The following is a 25,343-nucleotide window of genomic DNA, read 5'->3' as shown; positions in this document are numbered from 1 at the left end:
ATACTCTCAAGTTTAGTAAACACTGCAAAGCCATCAAAACTTGAAACATTTGTCAAACTATTTGTCTTCCTCAAAATACTGTACTGAGCCCCCCCCCCCCAGTTTAAACTATTTCATTTTACACAACCTTTTATTTTTTTCCCCTTTTGGATTACGCTTTGGTTTCTATGTATCCTGCTGCTTATTGTATTATTGTACATCTGTTCATTGCACGTTGTATTATTTGAAATGTACTTATTCTGATTAATAAAAAGTGAAAAAAGTAGAGGAAGACGACGACGAAGAAGGAGACGACGAATAATAATAAGATTTTGTTTGCCTTCTTTATTACACATTCTTATACAGTTGCGGACGAAGACACAGACGCTATAAAGCAAGAAATGAAGACAGAAACACGAATCGCGTATTTCGTGGTTGCCATAGCGACGGCAACTCGCTAGGGACAATCGCGTTTATTTACCTGCGCCGTGCTTCGCCGCTTCAATCATGGCAGCACATTTAAAAAAGCGAGTGTACGAGGAGTTCTCCAAAGTTGTTCAGGTGAGAACGTGGTGCCCTGACTATTGTACCCTTATGGTCCCTTACAGATATATATTATACTTTTGCAAACGATTATAAAAGCATTTGCTTGGAAGCTAACCTAGCTTTGCTAGTTAGCTTCCGTCCTTGACAACAGAGAGGGGTTTTTTTGGCCCCTCTGTCCGACCCAGCATTTGAAAGCCAACCTTCTTTATTGAATGATAATTAGCGTAGCATTAAAATGTAAGATGACGCTTTAGCTTTGTGGCTTATACTAGAACTACCTGGTTGTGTCCATAATAATGTACTACAACACCTGAGCACGCTAACGTCCATCCATCCATTAGCCATACCGCTTGTCCTGCTCCCAGGGTCGTGGGGATGCTGGGGCCTACCCCAGCAGTCAACTATCTCAGTCTAAATCGTTAACTTAACGCTGACTTACGAAGGTATATTGTCATCGTAAGAGCTGATGTCGTTTGCTTCCCAAAGACAACGAACTGGGTTCAAGTCCCAAATGAGGTAGGCTCACAAACCAGAGATGAGAGAAACGTCTACCTTCTGAGAACAGCTGGGCAGATGTTTTATTTCTTCTTTTATTATTACCCTCTTTTTGTCAGGGCATGTGCACAGATGCTTAAAATTCTGTAGTCGCCAAACTACTATTCCAACCAATAGTATGGAGTGCAAAAGCTTGAGCTACAGCCCATTACACCCACCAGAGTTCGTACTCCCATCACATTTACTGCTTTTGTCTTTGTTTATGTCTTATTCCTATGTGACTTTGTCTTTGTGTCTTTTGTTTGACTTGATTGTTAAGGACGTTTCAAAAATGTGTCTTTGTTCTTTTGCTGGTTCTTCTTAATGCTTATGATAATATTATCATAGCTGTGACATTCTTGTTTCCTTCAAGTTTTCAAAATTATAAACAGATCCATCAAGTCAGAGCTAAAAGGCTGGAGGAATGTCAAGGAGGGTTGTCATGAACAAGGGGAGGAAGGTACTGGAATAAATGTCCATGTTTGCTTATCACTTCAACCCGTTGTATGTTTACAGATTCCCCATGAAGAAGCCTCGGTGAAGAAGCTCCGCCTGTCCAAGCCCAGTAAATCTGCGGCGCTACACATCGACCTGTGCAAGGCCACCAACCCCACCGACGCCCTTCAATATCTGCTGCAGTTTGCTCGTAAGCCTGTGGAGGCAGAGAGCGTGGAGGGTGTGGTCCGCATCCTGCTGGAGCACTACTACAAGGCAAGGAACAACGGAAAGCATCAAAAACATATTATCTCCCACATGTCTGAATTATCAACTAATTCATTGTTGTTTTGATCAAAAGCTTCAGAGTCCACTTCAGATTTGCTTCCTTGAAACTTAGCATAGTGCTAATATTACTGCTAAATCTAATTCACTAAAGGGAAATATACTGATGATGAACTTTAATTTACTTGCCTTTTAAGCACAGTTTACATTATGCGCCGCAAAAACATGAAGAAAAAGATGGAAATTTGGAAACGTGCAGAAGAGAAAGCTTCACTCTGACAATAATCTGACTGGCTGTCTTGTTCCTCCACCAGGAGACTGATAACTCGGTAAGGCTGAAGATTGCCTCTCTGCTGGGCTTGCTGTCTAAAACCCAAGGCTTCAACCCAGACTGCATCATTGATGATGCCATCAACACACTCAACAATGAGAGTAAGATAGTCTAAAAATACTCAAATAAGACAACTTTACAACAGGCATTTATATAACACAGACACTCAGTATTGCACAGTAGGTTAGTTGATCAATAGTGTATGAATAGATATCTTTAGATATTAGTGTTTTTATCTGGCACTTTAAGCAACATGTGTCCGTAAAGATACATTAGCTAATAAAACTATTCATCAACATTATCTGCAGTCATCATTAAGTCAATGCATCTAGCCACCGGTGACACAATTCAGTGTTACCAGGATTTTTTTAGATTAGTTGATTTGCTGATTTTTCTTCAATACCAGCTCTGGAAAGGAACATCTGCTTAGAAAGTAAAGTTCTTTCTGGTATTTGTCCTCATGGTCTATTTATTTTTTGTGTGTTTGTCCTATGTCTGTTCTGTGTGGATTTGTGGTGTGTTCTATGGTCTGTCTGTTGGTTCGCAGAGTCTCACCAGGTTCTGGCCCAGTTGCTGGAGACTCTGCTGGTTATTAGCACACAGCTTCCTGAGAATCTCACAGTCAGACAGAGACTTCGAGAAGTGGCCTGCAAGGTGAAGCCCACACTCACACATACTAGCAGTTGACATTGTTGACACATTTTGTGTGATACAGGACATGAATTGGACAGGATATCACTTGCAATGCTAGGACAAAATGAGGAAGGACACACACACACACACACACACACACACACACAAACACTGCATTATACTATAGTTAAACTGACCACTCGCATGGATATTGCACATTAAACAATTTTTACAGAAATCATAGTCATCATCATCATCATCATCAGTCACTCGAAACGAGTATGACTGTCCTCTCCGTTGGTTTGTCTGCTTGTGGGTCTTCAGATGTTTGTAGAAGCCAGTCCGTAATCCACATACTTTGGTGCAGTGTGGACAAGGAAAAGTGGTGGTTCTTGGTGGTGGTGGTTGAGCCTTATTCTCTGTCTCCTTGAAGTGCTGTCTCTTTTTCTCTGCGACACAGTAGAGTTCCGTTTCATGACATGCAGCTCCTTCCTGCACGGATTTCTTCCAGGAGTGCCTATCCAGTGTAATATGTACCCTGTTGCTCAATGTGATGTTGAATTTCTTCGGTCTGGTCTTGATATTGTCCTTGAAATATTTATTTTGCCCGCTGGGAGCTCGCTGACCTTTCTTCAGCTGGGAGTACAGGATCTGTTTTGGGAGACGTGTATTGGACATGTGGATGACATGGCCTGACAATCGGAGTTGGTGCTGCATTATTGTGGTGGTGATGCTAGTCATGTTGGCTTCTTCCAGAATGCTGATGTTGGTGCGTCTGTCCTTCTAGCTGATCCACAGGATCTTTCGTAAAGATCTTTGATGGTATTGTTCCAGGGCTCTCAGGAGCCTGCTGTAGATGGTCCATGGCTCTGCGCCATACAGCAGGATGGGGAGAGCAATAGCTCTGTAGACCAGGAGTTTTGCTTGGGCCTTTAGGTCTCACTCTTCAAAGACTCTTCCTGAGTCTGGCGTAAGTGCCACTGGCACAATGCAGGCGATGGTTGACCTCAGAGTCGATGTCAACTTTTGAGGAGAGAAGGCTGCTGAGGTAGGGGAAGTAAGCAACCTTTTCAATAATTTTGTTGTCCACTTTTATGGTAGGCTGGGTAGATGGCTGGTTGGGTGGAGGTTGATATAGGACCTGGGCCTTGATGTTTAATGGTAGACCCTGGGCTCTGTATGCCTTGGCAAAGACATTCAGAATGTCCTGGAGGCCTTCTGCTGAGTGTGATGCAATGACATTGTCATCTGCATACTGAAGCTCCATGATGGTGGTGTTGCAGACTTTGCTCTTGGCCTTGAACCTATTATGGTTGAAGAGCCTGCCGTCAGTTCTGTATAGGATTGGGATCCCCTGTGGCAGCTGTTCGCCAATGAGGTGGCATATGGCAGCAATAAAGATGGCAAACAGGATGGGTGCGATGATACATCCCTGTTCGACCCCGTTTCCAAAGTGAAGGGCTCTAACTCAGAGCTGCTGTTGCTTAGCACTGTGACTGACATGCCATCATCTAGAAGCCTTAATACTCTGATGTATTTGTCAGGGCAGCCATAAGTTGATAGTATGCTCCATATAGCCTGGCAGTCTACTGAGTGAAAAGCCTTTGTCAGGTCTATGAAAGCCATGTACAAAGGCTGCCTTTGTTCACAGCATTTTGCCTGAAGTTGCCGTGCTGTAAATATCATGTCTGCTGTACCTCTGGATGGGCAGAAGCTATATTGAGATTCTGGGAATACTTCCTCAGCCAGTGCTAGCAGTTGGTTTGCAAGGACATGAGTGAGGACTGTGCCTGTTGTTGACAGGAGTGAGATGCCACTGTAGTTTCCACATTCCACCTTGTCCCCTTTCTTGAATATGGCCACTATTCGAGCATCCCTGAGCTCTGAGAGAAGTTTTTCTTTTTCCCAGACCTTGAGGAAGAGGGCGTGGATGTGGTACAGTAGATCTGGTCCACCTTCCTTTAAGATCTCAGCTGGGATCCCATCTGGACCAGTGGCCTTGTCGTTCTTAAGGCTCCTTATGGCATCTTGAACCTCTGTCATGGTGGGAGGTTCCTCAATGTCTTCTCTCATAGAACTCTGGGGAATATGGCTGGCAATGTCTAGTTCAGCTGTGCTGTTGCAGTTGAGGAGTTCCAGGAAGTACTCCTTCGATCGGGCGTTAATGGTCTTGTTCTTCAGCAGCTCCTGCCCATCCTTTGAGCACAGGGGGTTTAAGCTGCGGTTGCTTGACCATAGATGGCCTTAGCAGCGCTGAAAAAGTCTCTGGTGTCACCCGAGTCTGCCAGTCGCTGGCTTTCCAGAACATTTTATTTCTACCAAGAGTTCTTAAGCTCCCTCACCCGTCTCTGGATGTCTGTCATGGCTCTGGAATGAGCCATTCTTTTAGCCTTGCAGATTACATCATTTTGCCAGGCATGAAAGGCTTTCCTTTTCTTGGAGATGAGCTGTTCTATCTCTGTGTCATTCTTACCAAACCAATCCTGGTGTTTTCTGGACTTGTACCCAAGGGTGGTTTTGTAGGGGTCGAGGATGGTGGATTTGAGCAGGCTCCAATTCCTCTCAATGTCATCGGGATATTACTGTTGGAGGGTTTCCCCAAGAGAGGCCTGAAGTTGTTGCTGGGTGGCAGTTTCATCCAGGCTTTGTTGAACCCTCCTCTTCCTCTTGACATTAATGGACATTGTGGAGCAAATGAGACAATGATCTTTCCAGTAGTCATCTGCATCAATCATGGCCTCCGTGACGTTCACCGCACAGTGGTCCCTGGTTCATACAATGACATAGTCAAGGAGATGACACCGTTTGGAGCGGGGGTATCTCCAAGATGCCTTAAATTTGTTTTTCTGGTGAAACAGGGTGTTAGTGATGGTGAGGTCATACTGAATACATTCGCTAGGAAGCAGAACTCCATTGGAGTTGATGTTCCTGATGCCTTCCTTTCTTATAGTGCCGTTCCAGAGGTCTTGATCCCAGCCAACCCTGGCGTTGAAGTCTCCAAGGAGAATAATCTTATCCCCCTTGGGGATTCTTGACAGTGTCTTGTCTAAGCAGGTGTAGAAGGTGTCTTACTTCCTCTTCAGAGTCTCAAGTAGGGGCATAGGCACTCACAACTGATGCCATCTGGTTGTTGGCAAGCACCAGACGGATGATCATGAGATGCTCACTGATCCCCACAAGAAGTTCAGACAGGTGACTGATGATCTGGTTCCTGATGGCAAATCCAACACCATGGATCCTGGGCTTATCGGCAGCTTTTCTTTTCCAGAAGAAAGTATTGCCACCCTTAGCCTCCTTCAGTTGTCCTTCGTCTGCCCGTTGGGTTTCATAAAGGGCAGCTATGTCAGTCCAGCATCTCTTCAGTTCTGTAGTTATGATTGCAGTTCTCCTCTCTGGTCTTTCACTGGTTACACTATCCATCAGTGTGTGCACATTCCAGGCCCCAAAGTTCGTGTTTCTGTGTTTTTGACCACATGTGGTTATCCCTCTGGACACAGTAATCTAGTCAGGAGGTTTGAGGCAGGCTACTTTTAGGGCACCTTTTCTAACTCCTTCCCTAGGTGGGGTGAGCAGAGTGGATCCTAAAGAGGGCTGCTCGGTCATGGGTGCAACTACTGAAGGGCTCTTTCTACCTCGTTCCAAGAGCCCAGCGATTGAATCTAGCACCCACCCCCTGATGTGCTGGCTCATGACTAGAGGCTTCTGGAACTCACAATCCTGCCCCCATCACCACTTGTTGTTTGCTATAGGGCTTAATCTGGGATGTTAGGGTGGATTCTCTTAATGGAGGATGCCTGTGCCTGACTTTGTTTATAATGGGGAGTCTGTTACACAGACAGTGACCACACGGTCCTTGACTGATCTGGGTCAGGATCCAGTGGCACGAAGTCCAAGACGACTGGGGGCCCATTTCTTCTGCAGCCTTCATCCGCCTTCCCAGCCATTGTTATTCTTCCCTAAAGTCAGCCATCATCCTCCGCCTGTTCCACCGTTGAGGTCTTGGTTGGATTGCTCTTTGTCAGGGACCTCCCCCTTGACCTTACCGCCATGGGTGACCCTACCAGGAGCGTAACTCCAGACGGCATTGCTCTCGGGATCTCAGGACCACACAAGCTTCTCCACCACGATAAGGTGACAATCCACGGAGAAGATGTGGACATTAAACATGTAGACAAAGATGAAAACAAGTCAAGTCAATTTTATTTGTATAACCCAATATCACAAATTACAAATTTGCCTCAAGGGGCTTTACAGCAATACAACATTAAACATGTAGACATAGCATGTAGGGAGGGGAAAAACACACACCAAATCCACACCACACACAGATTCTATGAAAATCACCAAATTTGTGAAATTTTCTCCTATTTTCTCTCTCTCTCTCTCTCTCTCTCTCTCTCTCTCTCTCTCTCTCTCTCTCTCTCTCTCTCTCTCTCTCTCTCTCTCTCTTTGTCTCAGCATCTATCAGATACACATTTTGGGGTTAGGATCAAGTGCCTCCATCTCTTGGGGTGTCTGGGCACCGTAGACACACCGTTGATGAAAGATGGCGAGGGAGGGATTTCATCCACAGGTGTGTGGAAATGATATTGTGGAATAGAAATGAAGAGTGAATTACAGAGGCAGTGACCAGGATCAAAAGTTTCCAGGTCATTCATTTGTGGATTAGCTATTTTCATAAGTAAACCAGTATAGAAAATATCAAAAATGATGTTTGTTTACTTGTAAATCTTAAGGATTGCATTTTAATGTTGGCAGCAATGTTGCTTTGATCTTTTTCTTACTGGATTTGAAACATGTTTTAAATACATCTTTGAAGTCATAGATTTGTAAAATAACATTTTGACTTCCTTTTCTATCAGAAAAGTCTCAACACTGATGTATAATCTAATTTGCTTCTAATTATTACTGACTGTGCTATTATGTGTTGTTAATGCTGTGTGATGTCATGGCATGCCAGTAGGTGGGCGGGATGTTCAGAGTGTCATCAGTGACTACTTTGGTGACCAGGACCCCAGGGTCCGGACAGCAGCCATAAAGGCCATGGTAAGACACCACCCACCGCTTTACCCCACTCACCCTACGCACAGTGTTGTTAGCTTAAGAATGCACTCACGGAAAGTAGAATCACTTCATCTGGACCCGTTTAGTGAGAGTAATATTTCATCACTCATCCACCCTTATAAACAATACAGTGATATAATGACCGAAAATAATGATTGGTTTCATATGCAAATTGCTGTGACCCTTAACTAGATTTACAATGGCCATGTGTACTATTCACAGAGGATTGGGGGGGGGTGCAATCACACTATTGTAAGATGGCGACAGATGTACTCTTATCAATCCTCCTTTTACTTTCATTTTTTGCGGTGAAGCTTATCGCTGATTTTTACATCCATGTAAGACATAGTAATAGATTTTATGAATACTGTAGGTAAATTGAATCAGGCAGCAGCCACCAGGAAAAAAACAGTGTAAAGACAAAAAAACTGAATCATAGGTCCACATTTATAAAAGAACTCTGTAGGAGATGTTGACGATGATGCCTTGTATTTTTAATTATTTACTTCCGTCTCTGGCTTTCAGCTGCAGTTACATGAGAGAGGGATGAAGATCCAACAGATCATCTATGAGCAGGTAATCTCAGTACTCCCGTCCTGTGTACTTTCATGGGTAATGTGTAAGGACCGAAATTAAAGTCAGTGAATTACCAAAGACTTGTATGTCAGATGTGTATCGTTCCAAAATGAGATAGTCACCATTTGAAATGAGTGACTCCGCACAAGAGGAATAAAAATGGAAGCGAATGGTAAATATTAAAGGCTCGTCTGTATTCTAATTTGAGGAAATTAGCATAAGATTGATTTAAACGTTTTTATGTGATTGTGTGTGCTTTTATGTATGTATGTGTGTGTGTGTGTGATTGATTTGTGTATACTCTTGCATCCTTGCGAGTGTAGGCCTGCAGATTGTTGTCCGATGACTACGAGCAGGTGCGTTCTGCTGCAGTGCAAATGGTTTGGGTGCTGAGCCAGCTGTACCCGGAGAGGTGAGGAGACGGCTACACGAGCAAGCGTGTACTGTAAAACCTTGTTTTAACCAGAGGGACTCCCAGCGAGTACAACAGTAGATCAAGCGTCCATGTTTTAAATGATCTGTACGTAGACATGCCACGGTGGTTCCATTTTCAAACCAGTGTCACTACCTTTAAAAATCATTGATGTGCGTCCGGGTGGCATGACGGTCTATTCCGTTGCCTACTAATACGGGGATCACCAGTTCAAGTCCCCGTTTTACCTCCAGCTTCCCTACAGACACAATTGGCCATGTCTGCGGGTGGGAAGCCGGATGTGGGTGTGTGTCCTGGTCGCTGCACTAGTGCCTCCTCTGGTCGGTCAGGGCGCCTGTTCAAGGGGAGGGGGAACTGGGGTCCCCCTGGCGAAACTCGTCACTGTCAGGTGAAAAGAAGTGGCTGGCGACTACACATGTATCAGAAGAGGCGTGTGGTAGTCTGCAGCCCTCTCCGGATCGGCAGAGGGGGTTGAGCAGCAACCGGGACGGCTTGGAAGAGTGGGGTAATTGGCAAAGTACAATTTGGGAGAAAAAAAAAACTGACGTCCAGTAATAACATCTTTGTGTTTACTATTAGAGAGGGTAGTTGACCCTCTAACTTGTGCATTCAAAATTCTTCTTGGGAGAGAGGTATTATATACTCGTTGGTAGTGAGTACTGTTTTAATTCATGGCTATAAAGCACTTTTTTATTGGTGGAAAAAACATCATTTCCTCCAAGGGAACAATAAACTCCAACTAGAAACTCTCACATTCTTGTTACAATGTAAACTGTTTCCTGTGTCTGCCTCTGATTTCTGGCTCCATGTTGCTTCTGTCCAATCAGCATTGTGCCCATCCCGTCGTCTAATGAGGAGATCCGTCTGGTTGATGACTCGTTTGGGAAGATTAGTCACATGGTCAGCGATGGTTCCTGGATGGTCAGGGTGCAGGCAGCCAAAACTCTGGTGAGAGGACCTTAGGGGACACACACACACACACACACACACACACACACACACACACACACACACACACAAGTTCATGCGTGCATACCATCTATGGCTGTCTATTTGCATCCAGACATGTAACTAAAAAAAAAAAAATTCAAAAAACCCACACAAACAAAACCAACGAGTTTGCAGTCACTCTTCACAACGGCTCACATACTACTTTTTCCGTATTTCTGAGCCTTTGGTAATGGTTTGTACACACAGTGGTTTTGTATTTTATTTGTTCCCATGCTTGTGTTTCCAGGGTTCCATGCTGCAGGTCAGTCCTCACTTTCTGGAACAGACCCTGGATAAGAAGCTGATGTCCGATCTCAGGGTGAGTCTCTTAACAGCCCTCATGCCAGATCAGGAATTGGGAACAATTTAAGGTCGTTTCTTTCATATACTTGCATACACAAAAGAAACAAAATTCCGTTTCCCCCAGCCCACAGCAGGTGGGCGATAAAAACACACATCCAAAGTTCCCAAAAACTACACCACCAAAAACATACAAAAAACAAGAGAGATTGAAGCAGAAAAAAAAACAAACCACACAAACAGTTAACAACACAGTCCACTCAGTGCAACACAGTCCAACAATTCCACTGTCCAGGAGAACGAATGCCAGTCAGGATGACTGTCGGAACTGCTGGTCTGCATGGGCTAGCAGTTAGCTTAGCCTGTCCTGCTTCCGCGTCCTGTCAGACTTCCCTCGGTGTTTCCTGCTTGGGCACAGCTCTGGTCAGGGCCGTGGACCCTGGGCCCACCGGATGCAGCAGACCAGGCTCCCCCAGCTGATCCAATGCCAGCTCTTCCAGCCAGACACCTTTGACACACCTCCCCGCACTTAAAACAACAACACCAAAAACACAGTCAACGCTAGGCGAGGCCGCTGCCAGACCGCCCTCAGTGTTATCGGAACTGCTGGTCTGCATGGGCTAGCAGTTAGCTTTGCCTGTCCCGCTTCCACGTCCCATCAGACCGCCCCTGTTGTTACCTCCTCGGGAACAACTCTGGTCAGGGCCACAGTCCCTGGGCCCACAGGACACAACAGACGAAGCTCTCCCAGCCGATCCAGCACCAGCCCTCCCAGCCATCAAATCAAGACAAAACAAACCTAGATGCAGACATGGACAAAGACACCACATGGACAGCACTGGGCGAGGCCACCGCAAACGCAAGTTCATGTTGCTGTCTTCCCACACCAGTGCTGGGTGAGGCCGCTGCAAAAGTGAATTCGCGTCGCCATCTTCCCACTTACAGAGATGACTGTAAGTGATTCCCACAGAGATGACCTACCCACTAGTTGAACAATCAAATAGTCGACAAACCATTGTATTTTTTGAAAGAATAATGGTAAAATGGAACAAAGGATGGCTAACTACTAATATAAAAGAAACAATTTAGGAAGGAGAGCTACAAAGAATTGTACTGATGAAGAGTACTACACCATCGTCTTGCTGTGAGGGAAAGGGGCCGATGGGCGAAAGTAATACTAGTAGTAAATGTGTACAATTATTCCCTTCTAAGCCGCCCTCCTTTTCTCTCTCTCTTTCTCTCTCTCTCTCTCTCTCTCTCTCTCTCTCTCTCTCTCTCTCTCTCTCTCTCTCTCTCTCTCTCTCTCTCTCTCCACATAGAGGAAGCGCACGGCCCATGAGCGGGCAAAGGAGCTCTACGCTTCCGGAGAGTTCTCCTCAGGCAGGAAGTGGGCAGATGACGCTCCCAAAGAGAGGGTGGACACTAATGCGGTCAACCTCATCGCCTCTGGGGCCTGTGGGGCCTTTGTACACGGCCTGGAGGACGAGATGTATGGTATGAGACAGACTCTGTGTGTGTGTGTGTGTGTGTGTGTGTGTGTGTGTGTGTGTGTGTGTGTGTGTGTGTGTGTGTGTGTGTGTGTGTGTGTGTGTGCGCTTTGCTGTGCTGTGCTGTGCTGTGCTGTGATCAGAAATGTGCTTGGTATGGCTCAGCCAACAGTGACTAAATAAGCTACTAAGACTTACTAAGTCAAATCGGGGAAAATTAAGTGTGGAAGTGACTTTTCTTCACAGGTACCAGTGCTCTACGTATATCATGGATGATGGAGACTGATTACTGAAACCTGTCTCTGACAAGCTGTTTCTTGCCACACGGTTAAGACAACGTTGTCTGGGTATCCAGGTAGCATAGCAGTCTATTCCGATGCCTACCAATATGGAGATCGCTGGATCAAATCCCCGTGTTACCTCTGGCTTGGTCGGGCGTCCCTACAGACACAATTGGCCGTGTCTGTGGGTGGGGAAGCTGGATGTGGGTATGTGTCCTGGTTGCTGCACGAGCGCCTCCTCTGGTCAGTCGGGGTGCCTGTTCAGGGGGGAGGGGGAACTGGGGGGAATAGCTTGATCCTCCCAAGTGCTATGTCCTCCTGGTGAAACTCCTCACTGTCAGGTGAAAAGAAGCGGCTGGCGACTCCACATGTATCGGTGGAGGTATGTGGTAGTCGGCAGCCCTCCCTGGATTGGCAGAGGGGGTGGAGCAGCGACTGGGAAGGCTCAGAAGAGTGGGGTAATTGGCTGAATACAATTGGCGAGTAAATACTTGAGGTCAACTGTCCAAAGTAACGGGGAGTGCAGAAGAGAGGTGAAGAAGAGAGTGCAGGCAGGGTGGAGTGGGTGGAGAAGAGTGTGAGGAGTGATTTGTGACAGAAGGGTACCAGCAAGAGTTAAAGGGAAGGTTTACAAGATGGTTGTGAGACCAGCTATGTTATATTGTTTGGAGACAGCGGCACTGACGAAAAGACAGGAGGTGGAGCTGGAGGTGGCAGAGTTGAAGATGATAAGATTTTCATCGGGAGTGATGAAGAAGGACAGGATTAGGAACGAGTATATTAGAGGGACAGCTCAGGTTGGACTTGGAGACAAAGCAAGAGAGGCAAGATTGAGATGGCTTGGACATGTGTGGAGGAGAGATGCTGGGTATACTGGGAGAAGGATGCTGAATATGGAGCTGCCAGGGAAGAGGAGAAGAGGAAGGCCAAAGAGGAGGTTTATGGGTGTGGTGAGGGAGGACATGCAGGTGCGCTGGTGTGACAGAGGAAGATGCAGAGGACAGGAAGAGATGGAAACGGATGATCTGCTGTGGCGACCCTTAACGGGAGCAGCCGAAAGTAGTAGTAGTAGTAGTAGTAGTCACATCTTGAGAATGTAAGTTTTTTTTCAGTGCTCCTCTCCTTTTCATCCTAGACCTTCCAACTTTTATCTTAACCCTATGGTCTATTTTTGTCGTGTTATAGTTCTGTTTGTTTTCCACTATGATGATATAACCCTGTTTTTTCCTTTCTTTCTATATATTCCCCTATAGTCTATTGTCTTATATGTTCTTTGTGGCATTGTTTTGTAATATAACTGTTAATTTTCTTATTTTAAGTTTTGACATTTACAACAGTGCAATATAATGTTGACTCGCAGTTTCTCAGTATGAAAAAGAAAGAAATCTGAAGGTGAAAATATAACTCAAGTGTACAGATAAAGGTTCGGGTAAAAGTAAAGGGTGAAGATAAAGGATTAATAATTCAAGCGATAGAAAAATACAGAAGATGAAAACCTGTTCTGCAAATGTTGGACTAACATATTGTTAGTGCCGTGATGAGATATTCACCGTTGTGTGAATGTGAACACAGTAAGCGTGTTAAGTCACAGTGACACTGACCGCTGGTTGTTCGGTGGTACACAACGAGGGTGGAGCATGCATAGAACAGTCACTAATATCGTCCTGGTTCTCCCCCTACCATCAGAGGTGCGCATCGCGGCGGTGGAGGCTCTGTGCCTGTTGGCGCGCTCCTCTCCCAGCTTTGCGGAAAAGTGCCTGGACTTCCTGGTGGACATGTTCAATGACGAGATCGAGGAGGTCAGACTGCAGTCCATCCACGTGCTGAGGGAGATCTCCACCCACATCACGCTTCGAGAAGATCAGCTCGACACCGTGCTGGCTGTGCTGGAGGTACACACACATAGAGACACACAGACGGGTGATGAAACCTGAATGCTTGACCTCTACAGTGAGGGGGTCCGGGGGCTCAATACAAAGCTATTCTGAGTGATCACCTTCATCCTATGATGAGACATTTCTATCCTGGTGGGAGTGGTCTCTCCCAGGATGACAATGCCCCCATCTACAGGACACGAGGGGTCACCGCATGGTTTGTTTAGAAGGTAAATGATGTTAAATCATATGCTATGGCCTTCAGTCACCAGATCTCAACCCAACTGAACACCTATGGGAGATTTTGTACTGACGTGTTAGACAGCAGTTTCCACCACCACCACCACCACCATTGAAACACCAGATGAGAGAATATACTGTTGGAAGAATGGTGTCCATCCCTCCAGTAGAGTTCAGAGACTTCTAGAATCTATGACAAGGAGCATTGAAGATGTTCTGGAGGCTTGTGGTGGACCAGCACCTTACTAAGACACTTTATGTTGGTTTTTCCTTCAAGTTGTCACCCGTCTGTGTACACACACACACACACACACACACACACACAATTAGACCCACCCACACACACACACATAACAGGGGTATAAACATTTTGGGAGGTACAGTACAGACTTTTAAGAAGCAGATTTTCAAACTCTGTCCCTTTGTTTCTTCCTGTGTGTGTTGCACAGGCAGCTTTTCTTGTGCAATAGACAAACTGGAATTAAGAGGAGAGCGCACATATGAGTGTATGTGTGTGTGTGTGTGTAGATGAGAGAGCGAGTGAGCGAGAGAGAGCGAAATAAAATGGAGTATGTGCCCACCTGTGTGTTTGAAAAAATAAATAAATTAATGTATTCTTATTGTGTGTGTCTGTTTGCGAATGTGTTTTCTTCCCTTGTGAGAGTAAAGAAAGATTTTATATCCTCGCAGCATTCATCCATCCATCCATTTTCCAAGCCGCTTATCCTAATCAGGGTCGCGGGATGCTGGAGCCTATCCCAGCAGCCATTGGGCGGACAACATCCATTCTTCTTTTTAACTTGATCGAACTTCTAGACCCGATGAGCAGAGTTAAAACCGGTATACTCACAAACACGCCTCTGACTGTGTGTGTGTGTGTGTGTGTTCAGGACTCATCCCGTGACATCAGGGAGGCACTCCATGAGTTACTGTGTTACACCAACGTCTCCACTAAGGAGTGTATCCAGCTGGCCTTACTGGAGCTGCTGAAGAACCTCAACAAATACCCTACCGACCGCAACTCCGTATGGAAGTAGGTCTCACGCTTTATCTGTTTGTGTTTATTGGTCTGTGTGTGTGTGTGTGTGTGTGTGTGTGTGTGTGTGTGTATGTAGGCTTATTTGGTAGGTTTGAGTGTGTCAGCTCTGCTCTACATCGGACATGGTAACCATTCATAGCAATCAATCTTACCTCGTGTATTTGTGTGTCTTATGCGGCTGGGTGTGTTTGTGTGCGTGTTTGTTAGATGTTTTGTTGCCGCTCAAATGAATTTTGTTTCAATATTTAAAGTTCAAACTGTCAAACCAACTTGTCAGTTATGAATATCGTTGGCCATTGTAACTTAACTAGCAACAAAACTATTTTAAAATTTGAACTAGTTGCATTCATGAATGTCCATGAGCGTCTTTGTAGTCGTTCATTCCATTGGGTAGGACTTTTCTTTGGAAAAGTGATGGCATTTGTTGTGGTACAGCCGCGACAAGCCCGCAACCGGAGCTTGCCGCTGCAGTAGCACTACGTGACCTAAATAGAGAGAAAACCGAACACAGAGCTGTTATGAAAACAGAGGCGAGTAAACTGGCAGCTATGCTTACCGTCACTGCAGCCGTGAGCCGGTTCGGGACCCCCCGCGAGGACGTCTCCTCTCGGTGGTCCGAAGCATGCAATCCCAGCTCCCGTGAGCAGCCAGTCCTGTTTGTTGTAGATGGTGTTCAAATCTTGTTTTTAGTGGAGAGAGAGGTGTGTAGAAAAACGCTGTTCCTTCCACCGAGTGTGCCATACAGTTCCCTCACTTTTGTGCCCACCGGCGGTGACCAATTATCAATCAGTCATTCCTGCCAAACGAATGGGCAGGACGTGACGTCACACTCAGGAAACCCTTCTTTTTTTAAATCTCCCAGGCGTCACACATTTTCGTCCTGTTCGCTGCACTAGCGCCTCCTCTGGTCGGTCGGGGCGCCTGTTCAGGGGGAAGGGGGAACTGGGGGGAATAGCGTGATCCTCCCACATGCTACGTCCCCCTGGTGAAACTTCTCACTGCCAGGTGAAAAGAAGCATCTGGCGACTCCACATGTACCGGAGGAGGCATGTGGTGGTCTGTTGCCCTCCCCGGATCGGCAGAGGGGGGTGGAGCTGCGATGGCTCGGAAAGTAGGGTAATTGGCCAAGTACAATTGGGGAGGAAAAGAGGGGGGGGGGAAAGCCAAAAACAAAAAGTGAAAGGTAATTGGAGACTGTAAATAGTCGATGGGTGCGAATGGTGTGTATGTATCTGTCTTGTGATGGTCCTGTGAGTGCCTTCTGATGTGATGCATGCTGGGATAGACTCCAGGCCCCCATGACCCTAATGGCTTATGTGAACATTTATAATGAATGAGCGGATGACTGAATGAATGAGTGGATGAATGCGTGAATAGATGGATGGGTAAAGGACTGATTAGCAGTTGTGTGGTTTTTCTCAAGGTGTCTGAAGTTCCTGGGCTCACGTCACCCGACCCTGGTGTTGCCACTGGTCCCTGAGCTGCTCAGCACACACCCCTACTTTGATACACCAGAACCTGACATGGATGACCCAGCCTGTATCCCCCCCCCCCCACACACACACACACACGCAACATTCCACAGTCGAGTTGTGATCACTGATAATTGTAGTTTTTAGTCAACTGAGCAAAGGTTATGGTAGCTGCTCGGCTTGAGCTGCTTGGCTGTAAGGTGTAGAGATGCACGACTAAACTAGTGTCATCCTTTAAAGGTTCAGCTGCGCTTCATTTACATCTGTTTAACACTACATTCTAGAAATTCACAAAAAAAAACCCCAAACATTTTATTGTGTTTATGAGAGTTTTTTTCCTGAAAATACAATCATTTTTTGGTGATGTCATCCTGCACTTGCGGCTGTAGGTCACATGAATGATCGAGACTGAGAGAAGACGAGGGATCTTCTACCAGCAAACTGAAACTAGCCAATAGCATATTGGTGTCCACTTAAGTCTAAAACATTCCTGGCTGTGATTGGCTGTCAGTCAAATCAGTGTCCCTCCCCTCACTAAATTCCACCTGCCCATTCTGTACCATCTGTCAGTATACAGGAGATTTTAATAGCTTTTGAGAAATAATTTTTGATTGGCTTGGTTTGTCGCTAGTTTTGTAGTCTTTGTAAGATGGGAGATGTGTATGTGGTCTGTTAGCCAGCTGGCGCTGCTCAAACCGCCTGTGTGTGTGTCCTTGACGACGGTTGCCCCAGACATCGCAGTGTTGGTGTTGGTGTTCAATGCCGCCAAGTCGTGTCCCACCATGCCGGCCCTCTTCTCCGACCACACCTTCAGACACTATGCCTACCTCCGAGACAGCCTGTCGCACCTGGTGCCCCCGCTCAGGGTAGAAACGCACACACACACACACACACACACACACACACACACATTCCATCTGTTTTGTTTCCCGGTCTTTCACTCTTTCATACAGACACACACTTTCATGCACTTTCTTCTTGTTGCTTTCTCTCTCGCATACAGTCACGTTCTCTTTCAGCCCGTCTGACTTTTCTGTAGAAAAATAAACAGTGTCCCTCTCACTCACACGGACATGCTTGGTTTTGTTCACATCCAAGACACATTCATGTCTCTCTCTCTCCCTTCTCTTCTCTCTCTTACTCTCTTACTCTTTTACTCTCTTACTCTTCTCTCTTCTCTCTCTTACTCTCTTACTCTTCTCTCTTACTCTTTTACTCTCTTACTTGTCTCTCATGCTCTTACTCTCTTACTCTTTTCTCTCTTACTCTTCTCTCTTACTCTCTTACTCTCTTCTCTCTTACTCTTCTGGCTTATTCTTTTCTCTCTTACTCTCTTACTCTTACCTCTTGCTCTCTTACTCTTCTCTCTTACACTTACTCGCTTCTCTCTTACTCTTTTACTCTTCTCTCTTACTCTCTTACACTTACTCTCTTCTCTCTTACTCACACTTACTCTCTCACTCTTCTCTCTTACTCTTACTCTTAGCTTTCTCTCTTACTCTTGGTCTTCTCTTACTCTGGTCTCTCTTACTCTTACTCTCTTCTGTCTTACTCTTTTCTCTTACTGTCTTACTCTTCTCTCTTACTATTCTCTCTTACTCTCTTCTCTCTTACTCTCTTACGCTTACTCTGTTCTCTTACTCTCTTACTCTTCTCTTCTCTGTCACTCTCTCTCCCTTCCTCCTGTAGTTGCCAGGCAGGAAGCAGGTGTATGGGTTAGATCCAGTGGATTCTGGGGCTGGTTCTGGTTCGGTGGAGTCGGCTCAGCTATTCCTGCAGCAGAGTCTTAACAGGGTCAGCACAATCCAGAACTTGGAAGCACCGGGGGCCCAAGACCTGCTTGACTTCACCATACGGTACACACAGGCACACCAAGCAAGCATTTATCTCACACACACACACACACATCAAGTAGTTCCCAACATGTTAAAATTTACTCGTCATAAAGAAAATATCGTGATCCTAGTTGTGAATGTATTATGTAAACATGTACAAAGCAGTCTGAGTCCAAGCTGAAGCCTGGTTACGGTTCACATCACCAAACCTGGAAACTCCCCACCATAGCTCTCTGTTGAACCTGAAATGGCTTGTCTAATCTTTTTCTTTGTAAGTTCTCTGTCACACCTGAGACAGCCTGCTTAAAACCAGTGGTTCTCAACCAGGTCCTAAGGGACCCCCAGTAGTGCTGGTTTTCTGTTCTGCCAGGTAGTTGATCACATCACCTGTCGTGGCAGGTATTCCAGCTTCCACTGAGGGGAGGTTTTACATATGTTGAGCTGTGGATAAAAAGTTATTTACTCTCCCTCTCTGCCCTCTCTCTTTCTTTGTTGCTCTTTTCTTCTTTTGTTTTTGTGTGGATTCCCCCCCTCCCCTTTTCTCTCCAATTGTATCCGGCCAATTACCCCATTCTTCCGAGCCGTCCCGATTTCTGCTCCACTGCCTCTGCCGATCCACATGCCTCCTCCGATACATGTGGAGTTGCCAGCCACTTCTTTTCACCTGACAGGGAGGAGTTCCACCAGGGGGACGTAGCGCATGGGAGGATCACGCTATTCCTCCCCAGCCCCCCCCCCCCCCGAACAGGTGCCCCGACCGACCAGAGGAGGCACTAGTGCAGCGACCAGGACACATACCCACATCCGGCTTCCCACCTGCAGACATGGCCAGTTGTGTCTGTAGGGATGCCCGACCAGGCCGGAGGTAACACGGGGATTCGAACCAGCGATCCCCGTGTTGGTAGGCAACGGAATAGACCCCCCACCCTCCACAGACACTCTTTTTCTTTTTCTCTCTTTCCATTCTCATTCTTTGTCCCTCTCTCTCTGTCTGTCCCCCCCCCCCCCCACACACACATTCTCTCCCTCTCTTTCACTGTGTATCTAGTTATGTCTCATTCTCCCTTTCCCTCTCTCTTAGAGACCTGCAGAGGCTGGGCGAGCTACAGACTGAGTTGGCTGGAGCGGCTGACTTTTGTGCCACATATCTCCACTGTCAGCTCCTGCTCCTGAAGGTGTGTGTGTGTGTGTGTGTGTGTGTGTGTATACACGCGCATGCATATGTGATGGGTGTGTCAGCCCTGAAGCCACCCAAAACTAATCACAGTTTTAGTAGACCTGCTGTTTCAAAGCTGTTTTTTTTCCCACCTCATAGCTGTAACGTGTTTTGTAGGTGAACATAGATGTTAGACTAAATCATCTGGTCTGGGCTTCCACATCATGTATTTGCTTGGTATTCTTAGTATTATCTATGGCTTATGAGTAGTGACCGAAAGGTCGAGATCGCAGATACAAGTGGCTGAAATGAGTTTCCTCCGTAGGGTGTCTGGGCTCAGCCTTAGAGATAGGGTGAGGAGCTCGGACATCCGGAGGGAGCTTGGAGTATAGCCGCTGCTCCTTCTCCTCGAAAGGAGCCAGTTGAGGTGGCTTGGGCATCTGATTAGGATGCTTCCTGGACGCCTTCCTTTGGAGGTTTTCTGGGCACGTCCAACTGGGAGGAGACCCCGGGGTAGACCCAGAACTCGCTGAAGGGACTACATGTCCAATCTGGCCTGGGAACACCTTGGGATCCCCCAGGAGGAGCTGGAGGGCTTGCTGTGGAGAGGGATGTCTGGGTGCCCTACTTAGCTTGCTGCCACCGCAACCCAACCCCGGAGAAGCGGCTGATGATGAGATGAGATGAGATGAGATGAGATGAGATCTGTGGCTTACTGTGTGTGTGTGTGTGTGTGTGTGTGTGTGTGTGTGTGTGTGTGGATAGAACAGATCACATATATTCAGTTGATGGACTGTCGGGCTCTAAAGACACGAGCCCTACAATGAAAACAAGAATAGTGTAAGCTTGGAGAAGTGTTGATGGAAATGTCTTGTTTGTGGTTGTTGTGAGTTAGTTTAATCAAAATGCCGTCTCAACCTGCACATGTTATGCATGCATATGCATATAGACAGCTGCAGACAGGTCAGCATAAATTATCTGAATGAAAACAACTTAGGTAGCTTTGCGATATTAATTGCTGATTTATTTATATTGATGATCTACAAAATTATATTTTTCTTTACATAAACTTTCAGGCCCTGCAAGAGAAGTTGTGGAACATGGCCGTCCCTCTTTGCCTGAAGCAGAACGCCACGGCAACAGCTGCAGCTCACCAGGTCAGTAGACACACACACACACACACACACACACACACACACACACACAAAATGAAATGATAAAATTCCTCAAGTTGTGGATGACACTGTCTGTGTGTGTGTCTCTCTCTGTGATCATAATTGTGTCTTAACTGTATTGTGTGTTTGTTGATGCAGCATTAATTTAATTCCTTTGGTTTGTGCAATTGCATGTGTGTGTAGATTCTTGAGGAAACATACAAGTTAGAGTTCATGTACAGTGGGCTGGAGAACAGACAGGTGGCCACAATACACCACATACGACTCCAGGCCAAGGCTTTGCAGCTGATCCTCACTGCACGCACGAAACGAGGGTTGGTATATATTTCTGTATATACTATATATCCATCCATTATCCAAACCGCTTATCGTGTATGCTATGTAGGGTTGCGGGATGCTGGAGCCTATCCCAGGGTTTATATATATATATATATATATACATACATACATACACACACACACACACACACACACACACACACACACAGTCTAACACCTGCACACACACACACAGAGCACCAAACACAGACCCAAAGAATAATACAGATGACCACACATAGCAATTTAAACATTTGCTACCTGTGACTAGAAAACAGCCAGTATTCTTATAGTGACTAGAATTTATTGTAGTTGAACTTGTCTTGTGTGATCAACTTATCCTTCTCTGTCTCTGTCTGTCTGTCTGTGCTTTTTTAGGATGGACCCTCTGATCATTAGCTGTGAAAAATTTCTGCAGGAAGTTGAATCCTTTCAGAGGTAATCTCTCTCTCCATCTCTGTCTGCTCTGTGGACCATCCTCCCTCAATCCCTTTCCAACTCCTTCATTTCCTTGTCTCTCTCTCCCCCTCTCTCTCTTCTCTTTCTGTCTTCCTCAGTCAATATTCTCTCTCTCATGTCTACAGTGAACAGATAAACCATTTGTGCTGGAATGGATATTCAGCCAGCCTGCTGTCATGAGTCTTTTTTTTTACAGTGGGTTTGTGAAGATGCTGCTCTTTTACTGGGGGCACATTCACACTAAATCTGTAGAATGGGGTCGTCAGCTCTAGCTCTCAGGCCAGCATCCATAACGTTACTCTTCTTAGATATCACAGAAAGTTGAATCAGTTCATCCAGACACAACGTTTATTGAGAGAAACGTTTCATCACTCATCTAAGTGACCTCTTCGGTCTCAACTGACCGCAGGTATCCCCACCCTTATAAACAATACAGTGACTGCAGGTATCCCCACCCTTATAAACAATGCAGCGGCATAACAACCCAAACCTATGGTCAGTTTCATATGAAAATTGCCATGACCATTAACTAGAGTTTCAATGGCCATGTGTACTATTCACAGAGGTTTGGGGAATAGTTCCAATCACAGCATTGTAAGATGGTGACTGATGTACTCTTAGGACCCCCACCCCTTGGTTCAGGGATGGTCGTTCCCTCTTATCATAGATGGCTTCTTTGACTCCTTGTTCAAACCAACGTTCCTCCCCATCAAGGATGTGCACATCCTCATCTTTGAAGGCGTGGCCACTGGTCTGTAGAGGGTGTAGACTGTGGAGTCCTGGCCTGATGTGTTGGCTCTCCTGTGTTGTGTCATCCACTTGGCCAGCATCTGTTTAGTTTCCCTGATGTACATGTCATGGCAACCCTCCTGGCACTTCACAGCATACACTATATTGCTCTGTTCGTGCCGGGGGACTCAATCCTTGGGGTGGACCAATTTCTGGCACAGTGTGTTTTGGGGGTTGAAAGCAACTGAGACATGGTGTTTGGAAATTGCACGTCTCAACTGTCCCGACACTCCTGCCGCATACGGAATCACTACTGGTTTACGCTTAGACAGCTGTTGTCCTTCTGTTCTCTTCAATAGGCTGGTGCACTGTTTGGGCGTCTTCCTGGCTTTGACAGATGGCCAGTTAGGATAACCACACTTAACCAAGGCCTGTTCCTCTTCTTACGATAGCTTTTTTTGGATGTCTTTTGTCTTTATGAGCCAGGACAGTGAAGATGGACAGGAAATGTAGGTTCGAGGCGTGAAGCAAACTATGCTGTGCTCCAACCTAAACTGACACAAGCACACACTATTTGAACCTCCAGGATGCCCCCATCTAAAAACTGTTTCATGCCCCCCCAGGCTATTCTTCACAGAGATGCCCCACCTACAGGACAGCTTTGTGGAGAAACTGTTGGAGCTGATGCCCCGGCTGTCCTCCTGTAAGCCCATGGAGCTAGTGAAGATCCTCCAGACCACCCTGAGACAGAGCGGCTTCCTGCAGCTCAAACTGCCTGAGCAGGTTGGTGGGTTTGAACAGAATACCCAGTGGGGCGACTGATCTGGTCAAGGTTAGGGTTCCTCAAGTGACGGTGTTGTCCTTAAAACCCACGTGAGCCATGTGTCCCATTTGCCTTGCCGAAGTAATACATTTATTTCTGTAGCACCTCTCAAGCATGTAGCACAAAGTGCTTCATGGAGTAAAATGAAAAGAATATAATGGAGAACAAAAATGTGTCGAATAAACAAAAGATGTGATGAGAAATAGAAGCAACAAAACAAATAAGAGATCAAATTAAACATCAGGAGAAACAAGCCTATAGTTTTAAGATGTGATTTAAAAGCAGAAAGTTGGTGCCGGGGTAATATAACACACATACTTGGGGTGGGGGTATAAACCCTCATTAGGGTACGTAGTGAGCACAAAGGAAGGGGTTAACCCTGTTCAGCATGCATTCTGCTAAATTTCGTGTCCTATTTGTTGACAGATCCATCGCGCGACGGCCACCATAATAGAGCCAACGGGGGAATCAGACAACCCGCTTAGGTTCACCTCCGGCCTGGTGGTGGCGCTGGACCTCGATGCCACACTGGAGCACGTCCAGGACCCCCAGAACACTGTTAAAGTACAGGTGGGTCAATCTGGGAACTTTATTCAGACATGAGGTGCACTTAACATGGTGGCCAAGCTTGATATTAATGCTCAAATCCTATAGAAGTTCTTGTCAGGCTGTACTTGTCATGTAGATGCTGGTTGTTGGTGTCAGAGTAATCTCTTTAAATGATGCTGGGGAACAAATAGTTTGTTTGGAAGTTATTAGTAAATTACATCCATCCATCCATTATCTGAACCACTTATCCTGCTCTCAGAGTCACAGGGATTTGGAGCCTATTCCAGCAGTCTTGAACCTAATTTTTTTTTACACTTGCTTGCTTTGTTGCCGCCTGTCTAGATCCTTGTTTGGGTTGTATTAGCTCTCAGATGTATGTCTCTTTGGATAAAAGCATGTGCTAAGTGAAATTGTAAATTGTAAATCTAGCTGTCACTGGTCAATTGACAGCCACGTGCCCTGTCTAAGTGTCCTTAAGCAAGAAGACCAGCTCATCAACTTGTTTCTTAACCCACTCTTGGTATAAGCTTCAGCTAACATTGTATTTTTCTCTGTTTCATAACACACACACACACACACACACACACACACACACACACACACACACACACACACACACACCACCTCCAGGTGCTGTATCCAGATGGACAGTCCCATGTGATTCAGCCCAAACCTGCAGACTTCAGGAAGCCTGGACCCCATAGACATAGACTCATCACACAGGTCTACATGTCACACAGTGCATGGACAGGTAACACACATACATAATACACACACACACACAGCTCTTCTCTTTACCTTTTTTGTTACCAACGTCCTTAAAACTTTGGTTTTTGCTCATTTTTCAGTCACGTTCCTGCACCAAACTCGTCTCTCATTGCTCTTTATTGTTACTGTCTTCACTGATACGCTCTCCCTCCTCCCCAGAGCCATGCCAGATTGAGTTGCGCCTCCTCCTGGCCTATAGCTCCTCTTCCTCTTCCCTCTCCTCATCCTCTAAACCTGGCTGGAGTGACAGCACTGATAGCCTTCCACCACCAGAGGCCGCCACTGAAGGAACCATCCCCTTCAGCAAACCTGTCAAGGTGTATATCATGCCCAAACCTGCCCGACGCTGAATGAATCAGGACGACAAACTCCAACCCTTCTCAATGAGCCAGTTAATTATCATAAAATGAGAAATATTTTGTAGTCAAGACACTCACACACAAATTGCATAATTTTATAATGCTCTTATTGCTATGGCTACATAAAGTATTTCAACTGACCACCCAGCTGTGTTTATTTATTTCACTACTCATGAGATGTCCAGTGTTAAGCAGTTGCATACAAGCCCCTTGACTTTCATAGTTTGTGTGCAGCGGTTGCACTTGTCAACAGTGAGTTAAATGGAAGGATAGCTTCTCAGTCTTGCTAATGTGGGATTCTTATAGAATTCACAGTTTAAGCATGAACACATGACACACAAAACAAACGTCTTGATTGAAGGCCACAAAACTCTGCCATACAGTAGCTGATAAACTGCTCATTTTTAATTATCTCTAAAAATGAGAAAACTTCCTAACTGAGTTACGCTGGAGTGAGCATAGAATTCTTGAAAAGTGTGTTTGTCGACCCTTTGTTGTCTCATGTGTTGTGATATTTATTGTGTAAACTCTTATTTGGCTAGTAAATAATATGACTGAGGTGTCCGCATTATTAGCACCAGACAGTCTTAACCGATCTCTTCAAACCCATTCACAAAATGACGAGCTGAAAAAAGGGTAAAAACGTTGAGTTGAATAGATGACTGGAAACTTT

The 25,343-nt window shown here is 45.8% G+C and overlaps 1 protein-coding gene across 2 annotated transcripts; it reads left to right on the top strand.

Annotated features, from left to right (window-relative positions):
- Window positions 1-453: 453 nt before the first annotated feature.
- ints4 (integrator complex subunit 4) lies at window positions 454-24,805 on the top strand. 2 transcript variants are annotated; one of them, XM_056283646.1, is made up of 24 exons: window positions 454-540; window positions 1,576-1,770; window positions 2,094-2,211; window positions 2,658-2,764; window positions 7,202-7,316; window positions 7,707-7,789; window positions 8,333-8,383; window positions 8,707-8,795; window positions 9,644-9,764; window positions 10,054-10,125; window positions 11,426-11,600; window positions 13,561-13,766; window positions 14,879-15,021; window positions 16,451-16,566; window positions 17,232-17,365; window positions 18,189-18,355; window positions 19,416-19,509; window positions 20,567-20,647; window positions 20,849-20,979; window positions 21,362-21,421; window positions 22,795-22,954; window positions 23,421-23,564; window positions 24,174-24,294; window positions 24,471-24,805. In XM_056283646.1, exons 1-24 carry the CDS (start codon window positions 487-489, stop codon window positions 24,659-24,661), a joined length of 2,928 nt encoding a protein of 975 aa, XP_056139621.1. In that variant the 5' UTR covers window positions 454-486; the 3' UTR covers window positions 24,662-24,805. The 2 variants fall into 2 exon arrangements, with proteins under 2 accessions (XP_056139621.1, XP_056139620.1); XM_056283645.1 differs by having other exon boundaries at window positions 7,704-7,789.
- Window positions 24,806-25,343: the final 538 nt, after the last annotated feature.

The sequence above is a fragment of the Lampris incognitus genome, chromosome 7, assembly GCF_029633865.1.
Source record: "Lampris incognitus isolate fLamInc1 chromosome 7, fLamInc1.hap2, whole genome shotgun sequence".
Taxonomy (NCBI): domain Eukaryota; kingdom Metazoa; phylum Chordata; class Actinopteri; order Lampriformes; family Lampridae; genus Lampris; species Lampris incognitus.
This window is presented reverse-complemented; position numbering and strand designations above follow the sequence as displayed.